Below are 13,494 nucleotides of genomic sequence, written 5' to 3'. Positions count from 1 at the left end.
CATGCGGCGGGCAGCGGGAGGCTCCTGCCGGCGGGAGGTGTCGCCCGACACGTTGCTTCTCCTCTCCTCTGCCCGCCCGTAGCTCGCTGCGCGCTCTCCATTTCGGGCGCCAGCGTGACAGCGTGGCTTTCTGCGAGACACCTCCCCGGCCACGGGCCGAGCCTCCCCGGAGCCAGCCGACCTGCCTGAGCAGCTTTCCCTAGGCCGGCTCTAACGGGCGCTGGTGTGGGTCTGGGTGCTTAACGTGTTCCTTTCACCGGGCACGGCGAATCCCAGCGCAGCAGGGCCCGCGGGGGTTAGGAAGGGGAGGCTATCCCACATCTTCCTGCTCGGCGCTGCTCGCGCTTTTTTTCTCTGCGCTGCTCTGGGAATAAGGGCTGAGCACGTTTCTGCTGCTAGCCCCGTGCTTGCAGTTTGCAGAGCTCACGTCGGGCGAGCTCTCCTTAGATTGCTCCTTAGACCAATCGAGCAGCGCTGGGGGAGGCAGCCAGAGCTATCTGGGCAGTGGCTGGAGAGGGTGCCAGTGCTGGGGCACTTGTTGTTCCCTTGAAACCTGGTGCAGAGGCTGCCCCAGGCTCGGACGGCTCCTTGGGCCAAGGCAGAATGTGGCACATGCCAGCTCAGGAAGAGGTTTTTCCAGAAACGGGCTGGTTTGCTGGTTATGGGGAAGCAGCCAAGCTGGTGGCTGCCACCGTGACACTGGTAATCCCCCTCAATGGAAAAGTGTCACAAAGTTATCCTCGTGTGTACTTACGCTGATCCATACAGCATGGCATTGGTGCTGCCCTGGGCACCTGGCTAGAGCGTGTTTCATTTCCCAATGAAGGGAGCAGCTGGCAGGGTGCCAGCCATGGCTGTGGGCGTTGGGAGCCACTTTCCTTGTGACTCCTCTCACCCTGTGCCGGCTGCCTGTTCCACAGGGTGCTCATCTCCCAGAGCTTTTGGGGGATGGGTGGCTGCTGTGAGCAAGGGGAGTGGGGGTGTCAAATGTTTAGGGCGATTGCAGCCTGCAGAGCATGCGGGCTGCTTAGCAAGCACTGTCGGCACACGAGGGATGTGTGCCGGGGGCCCGCGCTGTGTGTCTGGCCACGCATCCCTGCTGAGGGTGTAGTGCAGATGCTGGGAGCAAAGGAGGAATGGCTGCGTCCCAGTGAGTCAGCCCAGCCTGCCAAATCCTCTGCTGGAGGAATGCTTTGTCTCCCTGCCATCACCGCTGCACACACCCACACACCAGGCTGGAGGGATGCGCCAGCAGTCAAGTTTGGGCTGAGGGATCTCCAGGCTGCCAAATCAGTGGGGAGTTGCTGAGAGGCAGTGGGCAAGCTCTGGGACGTGCCCAGGGGCCCTGTGGTCGGGACCACACAGGGCTTGTGCAGTGAGCCTATTTCCTACCATGGACTCGCTGGGTTCATCTCTCTCTCTCTTTCCTGGCACAAGAGCTGCGCAGGTGGGGTACGCACAGCCCCACGGTGCCTTGGAGGGAGCCGCCATGGTCTCTGCCCCACCAGTGTGGCAGGGGCTTGGTGCCAACAGGTTGGCCAGGAGCAGGCACGGCTCCTATGGGCATCACTGCCTGCCCTGCTCCCCACAGTGTTGGTCCTGCTGCCTGTAGGACACTGAGCTTCACGCTCCTACGGTCCCTTCTCTTGCAGGGGTTTTGAGCAGCTGAGCACCACGCACGAGAGGACAAGATGTTTGGGGGAAAAATGACCAGTGTTGGGAAGAAGCTGATCCGCCGGCGCGTGGTGGATCTGAGCTCCGAGGACACGCGTTTTGCTCGCTGCCTCTCCACACTGGACCTCATAGCCCTGGGGGTGGGCAGCACGCTGGGGGCCGGTGTGTACGTGCTGGCTGGGGAGGTGGCCAAGGAGATGGCTGGTCCTTCCATCGTCCTCTGCTTCCTGGTGGCTGCTCTCTCATCGGTACTGGCCGGACTCTGCTACGCGGAGTTTGGGGCCCGTGTCCCCAAGACTGGCTCTGCCTACCTCTACAGCTATGTCACTGTCGGCGAGATCTGGGCTTTCACAACCGGCTGGAACCTCATCCTCTCCTACGTGATAGGTATGGGGCCAGGCAGGGTGCTGGCACGTGGGGGACTCGTGGGGGCAGCGTGTGGTGCTGCGGGAGCAGGGTGTGGGATCAGTAGGGAGGTGGGTGCTGGGGTGGGGGTGGCCGGTGCTGCTCTGCCCTGGGCTCAGACTGATGCACAGATTTGCCATTGACCAGGCACGGCCAGCGTGGCTCGAGCCTGGAGTGCGGCATTTGACAACATCATCGGCAACCACATCTCCACCTTCTTCATGAACAAGACCACAGTGCACCTGCCAGGGGTGCTGGCCGAGCGCCCAGACTTCTTCGCCCTGATCCTGATTGGGCTGCTCACCGGTGAGTGCATAGGAGCGGCTTTGTGGCACCGCGGGTGGTGGCATGGAAGCCTGTTGAGTCCCCACTCACCCCTTCCGTCCCTGCAGCGCTGCTGGCCTTCGGCGTCAGTGAATCTGCCCTCGTGAACAAAATCTTCACGGCAGTGAACCTGGTGGTGCTGGGCTTCATCATCATTGCCGGTTTCGTGAAGGGAGACATCAAGAACTGGCAGCTCTCGGAGGACTACATCAACCGCTCCTACCCGGACATCGGGTGAGGAGAGCAACCGTGCCAGGCCAGGGTCCGGCACAGGGCTGGCACCGGCCCCGCTGTCCATGCACCCCACAGCAGCTGCTCTCCTCCCTCCTTTCCAGGAAAAAAGCCTTCGGCTCTGGCGGCTTTGTCCCCTTTGGACTGGAAGGGATCCTGACTGGTGCTGCCACCTGTTTCTACGCCTTCGTGGGCTTTGACTGCATTGCCACCACAGGTGCTGCTTTGGGCGAGGGCGGTGTGGGCATTTCCCCAGCGCAGCTGGCGGCTGGTTGGGACCCGCTTGGGAGGATGCTCCGTGGCGTGGGAAACAGCCCATCCCACTGGTCCTGGGAGGTTTCCCCGCGGCAGCTCTCTCCCCAGCTGGGCCAGCACAAAAGGGCTCACAGCCTGCCCTGCCCCAGGAAAAGGGGCTTCCCGCACTGTGTGGTGGGAACGGGGCTGCACCCTGCCTGCACAGGCAGCTCCCGAGGCAGCGGGGAGCCTTTCTGCTACCAAGTCGAGCCTGCGACAGTGCTGGGAGTTGCTAGTGCCTCCTGGTAATTTCCCAGCCTCAAGCAACGTTTTTCTAAATGACTGAGTTCATGCAGAACCTCCGCTCTCTGGAGCACAGGGAGCCCTCTTAATTTCTTCTCATTCCCCCAGGAATCTACTTAGTGGGTGGCTGGTACAGGCTGTTCTGCCTGACCTCCCTGCCTGTGCCTCCCCTCCCCCAGGGGCTGCCCGGCAGCCGCCTCCTTCCCTCCTATGCCAGCAGGCTGCTGAGCCCCTTGCCAGGTAGTGTGGTGCAGCAGGAGAGCATGCCTTTGCAAAGGCCAGGGGGCAGAGGGCACGGTGGCTGTGTCACTGTGCCCCATGTGCACAGAGGATCCACATTCAGCAGGCTCTGCAGTGAGTGGGAGCTTCTGGTGGGGGCAGAAGGCCAGCACGGCCAGGGGTGCTGTAAGCCCAGCTGCTGGGCAGCTGCAAGCCTGGAAGCCAGGGCTGCAGGCATGTGCCTCTGCTCTCAGCAGTGCCGAAGCCTCTGCCAGCGCAGCAGCACGGCTGGGGACCCCTCCTCTCCAACAGCCCCTGCCTGCTGCTGCCCAGCCCCATGCTTCCGTGGAAAGTCCTTGCTGCAGCTTGCCCTCTGGGGCCAGCTGCCCTGCTCTGTGCTGCAGAGCGGGGATGGATGCTGCCTTTTGTCTCCACACAGGGGAGGAAGCCCGGAACCCACAGCGCTCGATCCCCATTGGCATCATTGTGTCCCTCCTCATCTGCTTCGTGGCTTATTTTGGGGTCTCCGCGGCCCTGACCCTCATGGTGCCCTACTTCCTCCTGAACAAGGAGAGCTCCCTGCCTGAGGCTTTCAAGGCAGTGGGCTGGGAGCCTGCCCGCTACGCCGTTGCTGTTGGCTCGCTCTGTGCCCTCTCCACCAGGTAGGACTGGCTCCATTCCTGGCACCGGCCAGCACAGCACAGCGACCAGCAGCACACGTCCTGGCTGGGCTGGGGGTTTGCCCCATCCGGCTGCTGTCCTGCTCCCAGCACAAAGCCAGTCCCGTCCCCATCTGGGTGGTGGGTGTGGATAGCTTGCCTGGCAGGCCCTGAGCCATCTCTCCCCACGGCAGCTTGCTGGGCTCCATGTTCCCCATGCCCCGTGTGATCTATGCCATGGCGGAGGACGGGCTGCTCTTCAAGTTCCTCTCTGGCATCAACAGCCACACGAAGACTCCTCTGTCAGCCACCATCACCTCGGGGCTCCTCGCGGGTAAGGCTTCCGACTGCCACTTCACGCTTGGCCCCACGGTGGTCCGGAGCCGTGCTCATGCTGCATGTCCTCATTGCAGCGGTGATGGCCTTCCTGCTTGACCTGAAGGACCTGGTGGACCTCATGTCGATCGGCACGCTGCTGGCCTACTCCCTGGTGGCAGTGTGCGTGCTCATCCTCCGGTGGGTGCCTCCTCTTGTGTGGCGGTGCCTGGGGTGGATGTGCATTGTGTCGAGCCCGGGGCTTGTGGCCACAGCTTTTTCCCGGGGGGATGCAGCCTGGGGAAGCATCAAGCCCCCAAGATGAAGGCTGCTTACAAGAGCCTGCATGGTGTCTTTGGGCACATCTGTGGGGTGGCCATCACGGGGCCGCTGCTGGAACAGCATGTGGGGCTGGAGGAGCAGGAGGGCTATGAGGGTGCTGCCCACTGTCCCCCTGGGCTGGGAAGTTCCTTGGGCTCTGCTGCAGCTTGTCCCATCTCCTCAGGTACCAGTCCGGGCAGCTGAACTCCCCGAAGGCCATAGAAATGCTGGAGCTGAATGGGAATGAGGAGGAGAGAGTGATCATGAACCCGACTATCACCCCTGCCAGTGCCCAGCAGAAAGAGATGCTGTCCCTGGCAACGCTCTTCAACCCGCCCACGGACACCCCCACCACACTCTCGGGGCACATCGTCTACGTCTGTGTCTCGGTCATCGGTGAGTGAGCGGGAGCTGATGGCTGATGTCCCCTCCTGCCAGGGGCTGGAGCATTTTGGCACGTCTCCACAGAGCTGGGAAGGGATGGTGGGCATGCCAGGTGGAGGAGAGGGGCTAGGTGGCACAGGCTGCCAGCTGCTGTTGGCAGCACCAGCGGGTGCTGGACCCATTCTGTCCTGAGCAGGGTGCAAAGCACAGGGCATGGCTAGGTTTTGGGGTGCACGGGGGTTGATGGAGGACGTGGGCGCTAAGCCAGGCATGTGTGGGTGGTCCTGGGAGCTCCCTGTGACAAGCCTGGCCCAGGCTGGCCACCCAGCAAGGGTCGTCCCTGGACCCCTGAGAGCGCTTGGGCTTGGCCAGCAAGGTTTGATCCGTCCATCAGTGCCTTCATTGTGTAGCCAGAATGGGGCGGCTCAGCCAGGTCTGGGTAAGCGTCAGAGCTGGGTTTGAGCCCAGCTGAGTGCAGGCTCCCCTCAGCTTGCCGGGCTGGCGAGTTTCCCTGAGGCTTTGGGGTGGGTGTTGGAGACAGCATGTGCTGGACCCATACTTGACTGAGAGGAGTGGGTGCCTCAGCCCAGCCGTTGGTGAGGCTTGGGGTCCCAGGGAGGCCACATGCTGTGCAGCCCCCCAGCTGCCCCCTCTCTTGCAGCCACACTGATCACAGTCATCTGCGTGGTCCTGACCCTCAAGGTGACTGCACTGAAGGACGCCAGTGTGGGCTGGATTGCAGCCCTGGTGCTGCTCCTCGTGGCTCTGCTCATTCCCACCATCATCGTTTGGAGGCAGCCGCAGAGCAACGCATGGTTGAACTTCAAAGTGAGTGCAGCCCCCAGCAGCTCAGCATCTGTGCCCCTGCGGACCCCTGGCAGTATCTGGGCCATTGCAGGGTCTGCCAGAGCTTGCTGCCGGGCAGTCACCGTCCAGGAAAGCCCGAGGCCCTGAGATGCAGCTCTCTGAGGTGCAGTCCCCAGCATGGAAGCGCCCGGGTGCTCTCTGGGCTGTGGCAGGGGTGAGATCCCTCTGTGGCCAGGAGCCTCCTCGAGCCCGGCCGGGTCCCTCAAGGCACAGCTGACACGGCATCTCTTGTCCTTCGCAGGTACCTTTCCTTCCGCTCCTGCCTATCTTCAGCATCTTCATTAACATCCTGCTGATGGTACAGTTGAGTGCCGGCACCTGGGTGCGGTTTGCCATCTGGATGGCCGTGGGTAGGTGTCCTGCAGAGGGGAGCATGGTGCCTGCAGGGTCTCCCCTGGGGGGCTGTTACGCTGGCAGCCCACCACTGCGCATTTCATTGCGGAAACTGTCCTGCAGGTCTTGCGATTTACTTTGGCTACGGGATTCGGAACAGCACGGAAGGGAAAAACGCAGAGGAACCCTGTGCCACAGTAGAAAAGCCTCTGCACCACCCTGGACTGGACGTTGGCCCCAGGGCTGCTGCAGTCTGAGGGACCAGGCATGGGCACTCCGTGGACCTCTGCCAGTATTCCTGCTCAGGGACAAGATCATGATCCACACGGTACATCCATCCCCTCTCCCACGGGGAGCGAGTCCCAGAGTCAGGACCGCAGAGCCAGGTTGTGCGCTGCCCTTTCCCCTCGCAGAGCAGAGGTCACGGAGATGAGTCCCTGGGCCAGGTGGGAGTGCTGGTGGCCCGGGGCTGGTCTCTGCCATCCCCCCAACCCCGCCGAGGGGCAGTGACATCGGCACGGCCCTCCCACCGTGGAAGTTGCTGTCAGAAATGCTGCTTTCCCTGTGCGCGGGAGGCCCCACATGATGGTGCAGCTGTATTCATTCTGTCTGTCCATGTGGCTGTGGTCACCACCTCCTCTCCGTGCTTTCCAAGTGCTGGGCATGTACATGGCAGCCATGGCTGGAGCTGTGCGACGAAGCTTGGGGCGGCTCATTCTGGTACTGCCAGCAGTCCGGTGCTCCCTGGCAGCACAAGGCTCAGCTGGCCAAAACACTCTCTGTGCCTGGGATTTGCATCCCACACTGAGCCCCATGCTGTCCCGGCCATGCTGCTTGGTGCAAGCGTCTAGCTCGGGTGTCTGTGAAGATGTCCACAGTGTAGCCGTACCAGTCTCCAACCTCATATGCCTTTGTATAATTGGTGTTTTAATGTTGACTTTTATACCTGTTAAACTAAATGTTTTTTAAGTGCTTGGCTCTGTTGGTCCTGCTGCATGTCGTGTTAATGCCCTGTGGTTACGGACCCCTGGGTAGGACCCATGTGCTACCGAGCCGGGTGCCAGGCTGGTGCCAGCGCAGAGCAGGGCTCGGCCACAGCCATCTGTGCTGGGTGAGCTCCCTGCCCAAAACCTTCCGGCTGGAGCCACCAGCCCTCACACTGTCCTCTGGGACAGTGAGCCAGTGAGCCAGGAACTGTGGAGCAGTGCTCCGGGTCAGCTCAACCCAGTGCCGCTGGTACCTGTGGGCAGGACACCAGCCTGCCATGGCCCTGCCCTGCAGGCCCTGTGCTGTGTGGGAGTGTTTCACCAGGTCCCAGGGCAGCGGCTGCAGTAAAGACTTTGGAAATATCTCCTGGAGGCTTCAGCAATGGCCTGCAGAGGAAGCGTGCCCAGGAGCTGGGCTGCATCCATGTGAGAAGATGATGATTTCCCAGATTCTCGTCTGGTCTAAATCAGCCCTGACATTATTTTGCAAAATAAACTAATTTAGGGCAGATGGATCTTGCGTGGTTTTGGCATCTCTCCCTGTTTACTGGCAGTGGAGCAGGGTCACCGCACGGTCAACAGTGAGGGGCCCACACCATCAGCTCTGCTTGGCCCCTGGGCTGGAGCTGTGAGCCCTGCCCCAGCGTTGTCCCCAGAGTAAAAGGGGCTGCGGCACCTGCTCTGGCCTCGTGCTGGGCACTGCCTGCCCTGCTGCCCCCGGCTGGGGTGCCCTGCCAGAGCCTCAGGCTCCAGCCCTCAGGCGCAGCTGACTCCTGGCACTGGCTCCTCGCAGGTGCTTCCAGCTCTCCTGGCCATGCCGGTGCCTCGGTGTGCTGCGCTGGGTCTCACCACCCCACCTGGTGGGTATCTTCTGGCCAGGGGCAGCACATGGGGCCCTGCTGAGCCCTGAGCCCGCAGTCCACCTGGCACCCATGCACCCAGGTTCGGGTGCTGTTGCCCAAGCCTAGCGGGCAATGGGCCCATGATATTGCTGCAGCCCTCACCCCCTGGCTTGGCACTGCTGCAGCCACCCCCATGCTTTTGTTTGTGCCTGTGTCCCCGTGCACATGTCCATGGCCATGCATGGGTCCGTTTGTGCCCATGCGCATGTCTGTGCCTGGCTCCAGGCCATCCCACTGACCACTGGCGTCCCATCCTGGGCACCCGTTGGGACTGGCAGAGCTCCGGACACGGAGCAGTATGTTGGAAGCCCTGGGCAGCTCCCATCATGGCAGCCCGGCAGGGAAGCAGCTCTCTGGCAGCTGCCAGTCCATGCTGGTGTGGTGCAGTGGGTCGGTGCCATCCTGCCATGGGCGCAGGTGCTGGCAGGAGTGCAGCAGCCCTGTCTACCCCTGGGGCCCATGCCGAGTGCCCTGCCCTTGGCTGCCTGCTTGGGGAGGCCGTCCAAGCCTTGGGCACCCACTCTGGGGGGATCCCGCCTCCCTCTGCCCGCCACCTCCTTCTGCCCCATCCGGGCTAGCAGAGCTGCCAGGGATGGCACCGCATCCTCTGCCAGGCAGCACCTCTGCCTTTCCCGGGCCCCGCTGGCGTTACTGTACATCTCCACGCATCAGTTGGTGGGTGAATAACACCCAGCTGGAGCCTGTCGGCACAAGGGAGCAGCACAGGCTGCTCCCACTGCTTTAACTGCTGCCGCACCAGCCTGTGTGTGGCCTGCTGAGATGCCCTGATAGCAACCCGGGGCTCCATTGTGCAGAGAGGGGCTGGGAGGGAAGCATGTTCCTGGGTGAAGGCTGTCAGGTATTGGAGGCTGCAGGGTGGGCTTTCCCCTCCTGTGCCAGTCTGGAAGGGACCATTTTCTGGTTTGAGAAAATGCAGCAAAAAGCGGAGCCTGGCTTTGCCACTGCGAGGCCCGGTCCCCAGCCTTGCACACAGCTGCCTGTGATTTGCCCCATCAGCTGGGTAGTTTCCACCCAGATTCACAGCACAGGCTGTGTTCCTGCCTGCCGCCTGGCTGTGGGCCTCCCCGGGGTGGCTCCAGCCCTGGCAGAGCAGCTGGCAGAGCCCTGGAGGGAACCAAACAAGCCTGAAGCTGCTCCCCTGCCCATGCCTTTGCCGCTGCACAGGTGCTGGGCAGAGCGGGCACAAGCGTGGGCAGGAGCACGGACAGGGGAGGCAGGGCTGGCTCCTGTTTCAGTGCTATCCTGCTGGCTGTAGTGCCGGGGGGGCACTCAGGCTGGCCTCCCTGGGAGCTACAGCCAGGGCTTGGTTTGTGATCTCCCTGTTGCTGTCCCTCCTGGATTTAAAGGGGGGCTGGAGGGTTGTTGGCTCTGGCTGCATTTGGCCCAAGCCATGCTGAGGGGGCAGGCAGTTGGGGCAGCATTGCAGCGGAGGCCCTGGCTGTGGCCACTGGCTGACGGCAACATTCTTGGCTGTGGGCCATGCCGGGGATGCAGCACTGGTGGGTCAGGGTGCAGGGGGGTGCAGAGAGCTGGTGGATCTCAGCCTCCCTCCTCACCTGGCTCCACCACATCCCCTGCGGCTTTCATAACCACACGCACTGCCATGTGTCCGGCACAGACCCCGGCTGCCTTCGGGGGACATGGGGCTTTCCTGGTGGAGGTGTTGGAGCAGCTCTCTCTGCACACCAGCTGCTTGCCAAGGAAGAGCCTCCAGCGGGGCTGCCGAGAGGAGCCTGTGTGGGTATGCAGGCTTGGGGCACGATGAAGTCAGAGGGCTGTACTGATGAGCCGTTGGAGGGAGAGCTGGCACTGCAGAGCCTGCGCCCTGCACTGCTTGCCTGCCAGAACAGGGGTGGCCCACAGGGAGATGTAACAGCAGATCAAATTTTAAATTGGGTACAATGATCTGTTTGGGAGTTAAAATAGGCTGGCTGGTCCACACTGCTCTGTGACACCAAATACTTCAACCCGAGGAGTTAATGTGCCGCCTTCTTCCTTGTACCGTCAGATCCTCTTCCCTGCAGGTAACCGGCTGGTGGAGCGGAGCTGCCGTGGCTGCTGGGTGGGACACATCCATCAGTGGGGCGCAAGCCCTGGAATCTGGGGAATCCACCCCAGGGCGGATGGGGTTACTGGCGTGACAGAGCAAACTCATCAGCCTGTGATATTTCTGCAGCGGTGCTGGGTTGTGCTGCAGGGCCTCACCATCCAGAAGAGCTCCAGGAGATCAAAGCCAGTGCCGTGTGAGATTCCTATCGCTCCCTACTCACCTGGCTCCAGGCAGGTCCCAACCCTTCTGCTTTCTGTGGTAACAGCTTAAGCATGCACAATGCAGTAGCTGGCACAAGGCTGCGTGCATCCGATAATCCTCCCGGCCCTGAGCCACGGCAGGTGGCTGGCTCTCTAATTGTGCGGGCTTAATGCTCTCCTTGCTTTGCCTTTGCAGGTCTGGCACGATGACTTGCTGCCAGGTGGTTGCTCTTCTCTTGCTCTCCTTTCTTCCCAGTGCTGCAGCTGGTGACCTGGTTCCCACTCTTGTTCCCCGGTCCGCGCTGCAACTAGCCAAAGGGTGGTTCTTGTCACAGCCCATCCTGGAGATGACAACACACTGTGATGATGCCTGCGCCCATTGGGAGGCCACCCTGGTCCCTCAGGACTTCCAAGAGTACCTCTCTTACGAGACAGTGTATCCCAACGGCACACGTACCCTCACCACGGTGGAAGTGAGCCCCTGGGTGAATGGCGCGGAGAGGAGACAGCAGAGGTGGCATGTGCGAGGCAAGCGGCAGATTTATAGTGCAGACAGGCGGTTTTCCATCATCGGGAACCACTTCCTGATGAACTACCCCTTCTCTGCCACCGTCAAGATCTCCACGGGCTGCACGGGCGTGCTGGTGTCCACGTGGCACGTCCTCACTGCTGCCCACTGCATTCACAACAACAAAGACTACGTGAAGGGGGCCAAGAAGATCAGGGTGGGTTTCCTGACACCGGCACAGGGTGCTGGCAATGGGATGGGGACAGAGAGGCTGACAATGCGCTGGGCTCAGATGCAGCGCACGCAGGTGCCCACAGGCTGGATCTGGGGCCCCAAGTTGGTCAGCATGGACAACGACTACGCCCTTTTGGAGCTGCACGGGCCACACCGACGCCCGCACATGAAGCTGATGGCAGCTCCGGCAGCAGAGGAGGTGGCTGGGAAGAGGATTCATTTCTTGGGGTTTGACAGTGATTGGCCGGGTGACTGCTTCTGTGGGGTGGAGAACAAGACAGTCCACCTCATCTACCAGCACTGTGATGCCAGGCCTGGTGTGTCCAGCTCTGAGGTGTATGGGAAAGTGTGGGACCCTGTATGACACAAATGGGAGAGGAAGGTGATCAGGATCTTCTCAGGGCACTGGTGGCTAGAAGTGGCTGGGGAGCACCACAACTATAATGTTGCCGTTCACCTGACCGCTCTAAAGTTTGCTCAGATTTGTTACTGGATCAAAGGGGACTCTAAAAACTGTCACACTGAATGAGAACCACAGCCTGCCTCTTCCCCTCCCCAGTGCAGATGGCTTTAAGTGTGGTGTTTCTGAGTGAGAGCGTGGCTGAGGAGCCTGAGGAGGAGCAGCATTTCCTGGCAAAACTGCTCTACTTTATTCTGTTCTCTATCATGGAGGAAGAGGGTCTCCACAGATCACAAGTGATCCAGCAGAAACTCACTGGAGTCCAAGTCCTGATTGACCAGGAAGCCTGAAGGGTGGTTTAAGATCCTTTGGTTAGTGCTGGCATGAACTCAGCATCAGGGTTCTTTACAGAAAGAGCTTGGCTGTTGGCCAGGGAAAGTGGCCTCTGCTTTCAGCATGTTAACTGTTCACTACTTGGAGAGGCAGCCACGTGCTTGCTGCTAAGCTGTACCCAGTTCCTCTTGAGTCTCATCAGGTCTCTCAGTCTGTTGGCTGCACTGCCCATCTTGGCACTGCCTCAACAATGTGAGAACAAAGGGTTTTCTCTCCTAATAGGACCTTTGTGTGCTGATGAAAGGTGTCTGAAAGGCAGCCCTGGAGCCTGAGTCTTCTCGGCACAGAGCGTGCCACGGCCAGGAGCCCAGCCAGGGCTGGAGGGGCTGCACCAGGACCCTGGCAGCCACTGTGTTTGGGAACGCTCTTGGCAAGGACACCTCTACTGACTGATGCAGCATGGTGCCATGTGGGTACCTACACGTGGCAGCATGGGCCGAGAGCTGGGAGCACCTACTGACTTGTAAACTTTCTCATCTCTCTCTGGTTCTGTCTGGGATTGCTGTAGAAGGAAGGGATCCTGGTATTTACTGCAGCTGTAGTATTTGAGGTGGATTCCTTTAGGCAAATACATGTGTTTGTTTGAATAAAAGTCAGCACAAATTTCTTTGCAAAGCTTATGCTGAATGAGGAACAGTGCATAGATTGCTAGCCCTGGTTTGGGACTTGCTGAAGGAGACATCCTTCCTCCAGACTGAAGTGAGTGGGACAGGGAGATCTGTGTAGAGCTGAAATAACAGTATCTTGCAAAAGTAGAGACTGATGTCTTCTGCAGTCATAAAACAGACCTGACTGAACAGATTTCTGCATGTTCTGTCCCATACATAGGACTGAGGTGTCCAACAGGCCACACCAGGCTCTTCCAGGAGCAAACTGAAAGCTTGCCTTATGTCTCCCTACCTCATACACAAGAGATGCCTTTGCTAATCCTAGAGTTTCATGGCTGATACCTCTCCCCATCTTCCTTAAGTTTTCCCATTTCCCTGCTGTGTTTGCCCAGGCAATTATTCCCTCTGTGATTCATATTCTCCACAAGGGACCTCATGCTGATGCTGCTTTGCCAGGCTGGACAGATGACTGCTTGTATTTTTCACTCTTAAGTCAATGTCCTGCTCCTTTTCACTGAATCTCAGGGGCAGCCTGCATCACAGGCTTCTCAATGCTGTCATTGCTTAAACCTGCTGAAGACTAAGCATGCAGTTCTTTCAAGACCTGTGACAGTTGTACAGGTGCAGCAACCTGACTTGCAAAACAAACAGGTAGGAGACATTTCAACAAACTAAATGTAACACCCCCTCCCGCTCACTTATCAAGACTTCAGGGTGTCCTGGTTTCGGCTGGGATAAAGTTAATTTTCCTCCTAGTAGCTGGCACAGTGCTGTGTTTTGGATTTAGCATGAGAATAATGTTGATAACGCACCGATGTTTTAGTTGTTGCTACATAGTGCTTACACTAGTCAAGGACTTTTCAGCTCCCCATGCCCTGTCAGCGAGAAGCTGGGAGGGGGCACAGCCAGGACAGCTGACCCAA

The 13,494-nt window shown here is 60.0% G+C and overlaps 2 protein-coding genes across 2 annotated transcripts; both read left to right on the top strand.

Moving 5' to 3' along the window:
- Positions 1-1,647: 1,647 nt before the first annotated feature.
- SLC7A3 (solute carrier family 7 member 3) lies at positions 1,648-7,246 on the top strand. The gene is made up of 11 exons (XM_009287608.1): positions 1,648-2,061; positions 2,227-2,385; positions 2,472-2,637; positions 2,739-2,851; positions 3,830-4,052; positions 4,244-4,383; positions 4,463-4,565; positions 4,870-5,081; positions 5,731-5,897; positions 6,178-6,286; positions 6,393-7,246. The coding sequence occupies exons 1-11, from the start codon at positions 1,692-1,694 to the stop codon at positions 6,524-6,526; spliced, it is 1,896 nt and encodes a 631-aa protein (XP_009285883.1). The 5' UTR covers positions 1,648-1,691; the 3' UTR covers positions 6,527-7,246.
- A 2,411-nt stretch (positions 7,247-9,657) lies between these two features.
- LOC103905867 (serine protease 23-like) lies at positions 9,658-11,699 on the top strand. Its single transcript, XM_009287653.1, is given in 2 exon segments — positions 9,658-9,677; positions 10,625-11,699. Coding segments are annotated over 2 exon segments (1,095 nt in total).
- Positions 11,700-13,494: the final 1,795 nt, after the last annotated feature.

This window comes from Aptenodytes forsteri, unplaced genomic scaffold, assembly GCF_000699145.1.
Source record: "Aptenodytes forsteri isolate BGI_AS27 unplaced genomic scaffold, ASM69914v1 Scaffold265, whole genome shotgun sequence".
Classification (NCBI taxonomy): Eukaryota; Metazoa; Chordata; class Aves; order Sphenisciformes; family Spheniscidae; genus Aptenodytes; species Aptenodytes forsteri.
Note: the sequence above shows the minus strand (reverse complement) of the source record. Positions and strands in the feature narration are given on the sequence as shown.

Excerpts from the sequence above, each read along its gene's own strand:
- SLC7A3 (XM_009287608.1), top strand. The coding sequence starts at position 1,692 with ATGTTTGGGGGAAAAATGACCAGTGTTGGGAAGAAGCTGATCCGCCGG. Across the intron at positions 2,852-3,829 it reads TGACTGCATTGCCACCACAG|GGGAGGAAGCCCGGAACCCA; the intron begins GTGCTGCTTTGG and ends GTCTCCACACAG. Across the intron at positions 6,287-6,392 it reads TGCCATCTGGATGGCCGTGG|GTCTTGCGATTTACTTTGGC; the intron begins GTAGGTGTCCTG and ends ACTGTCCTGCAG.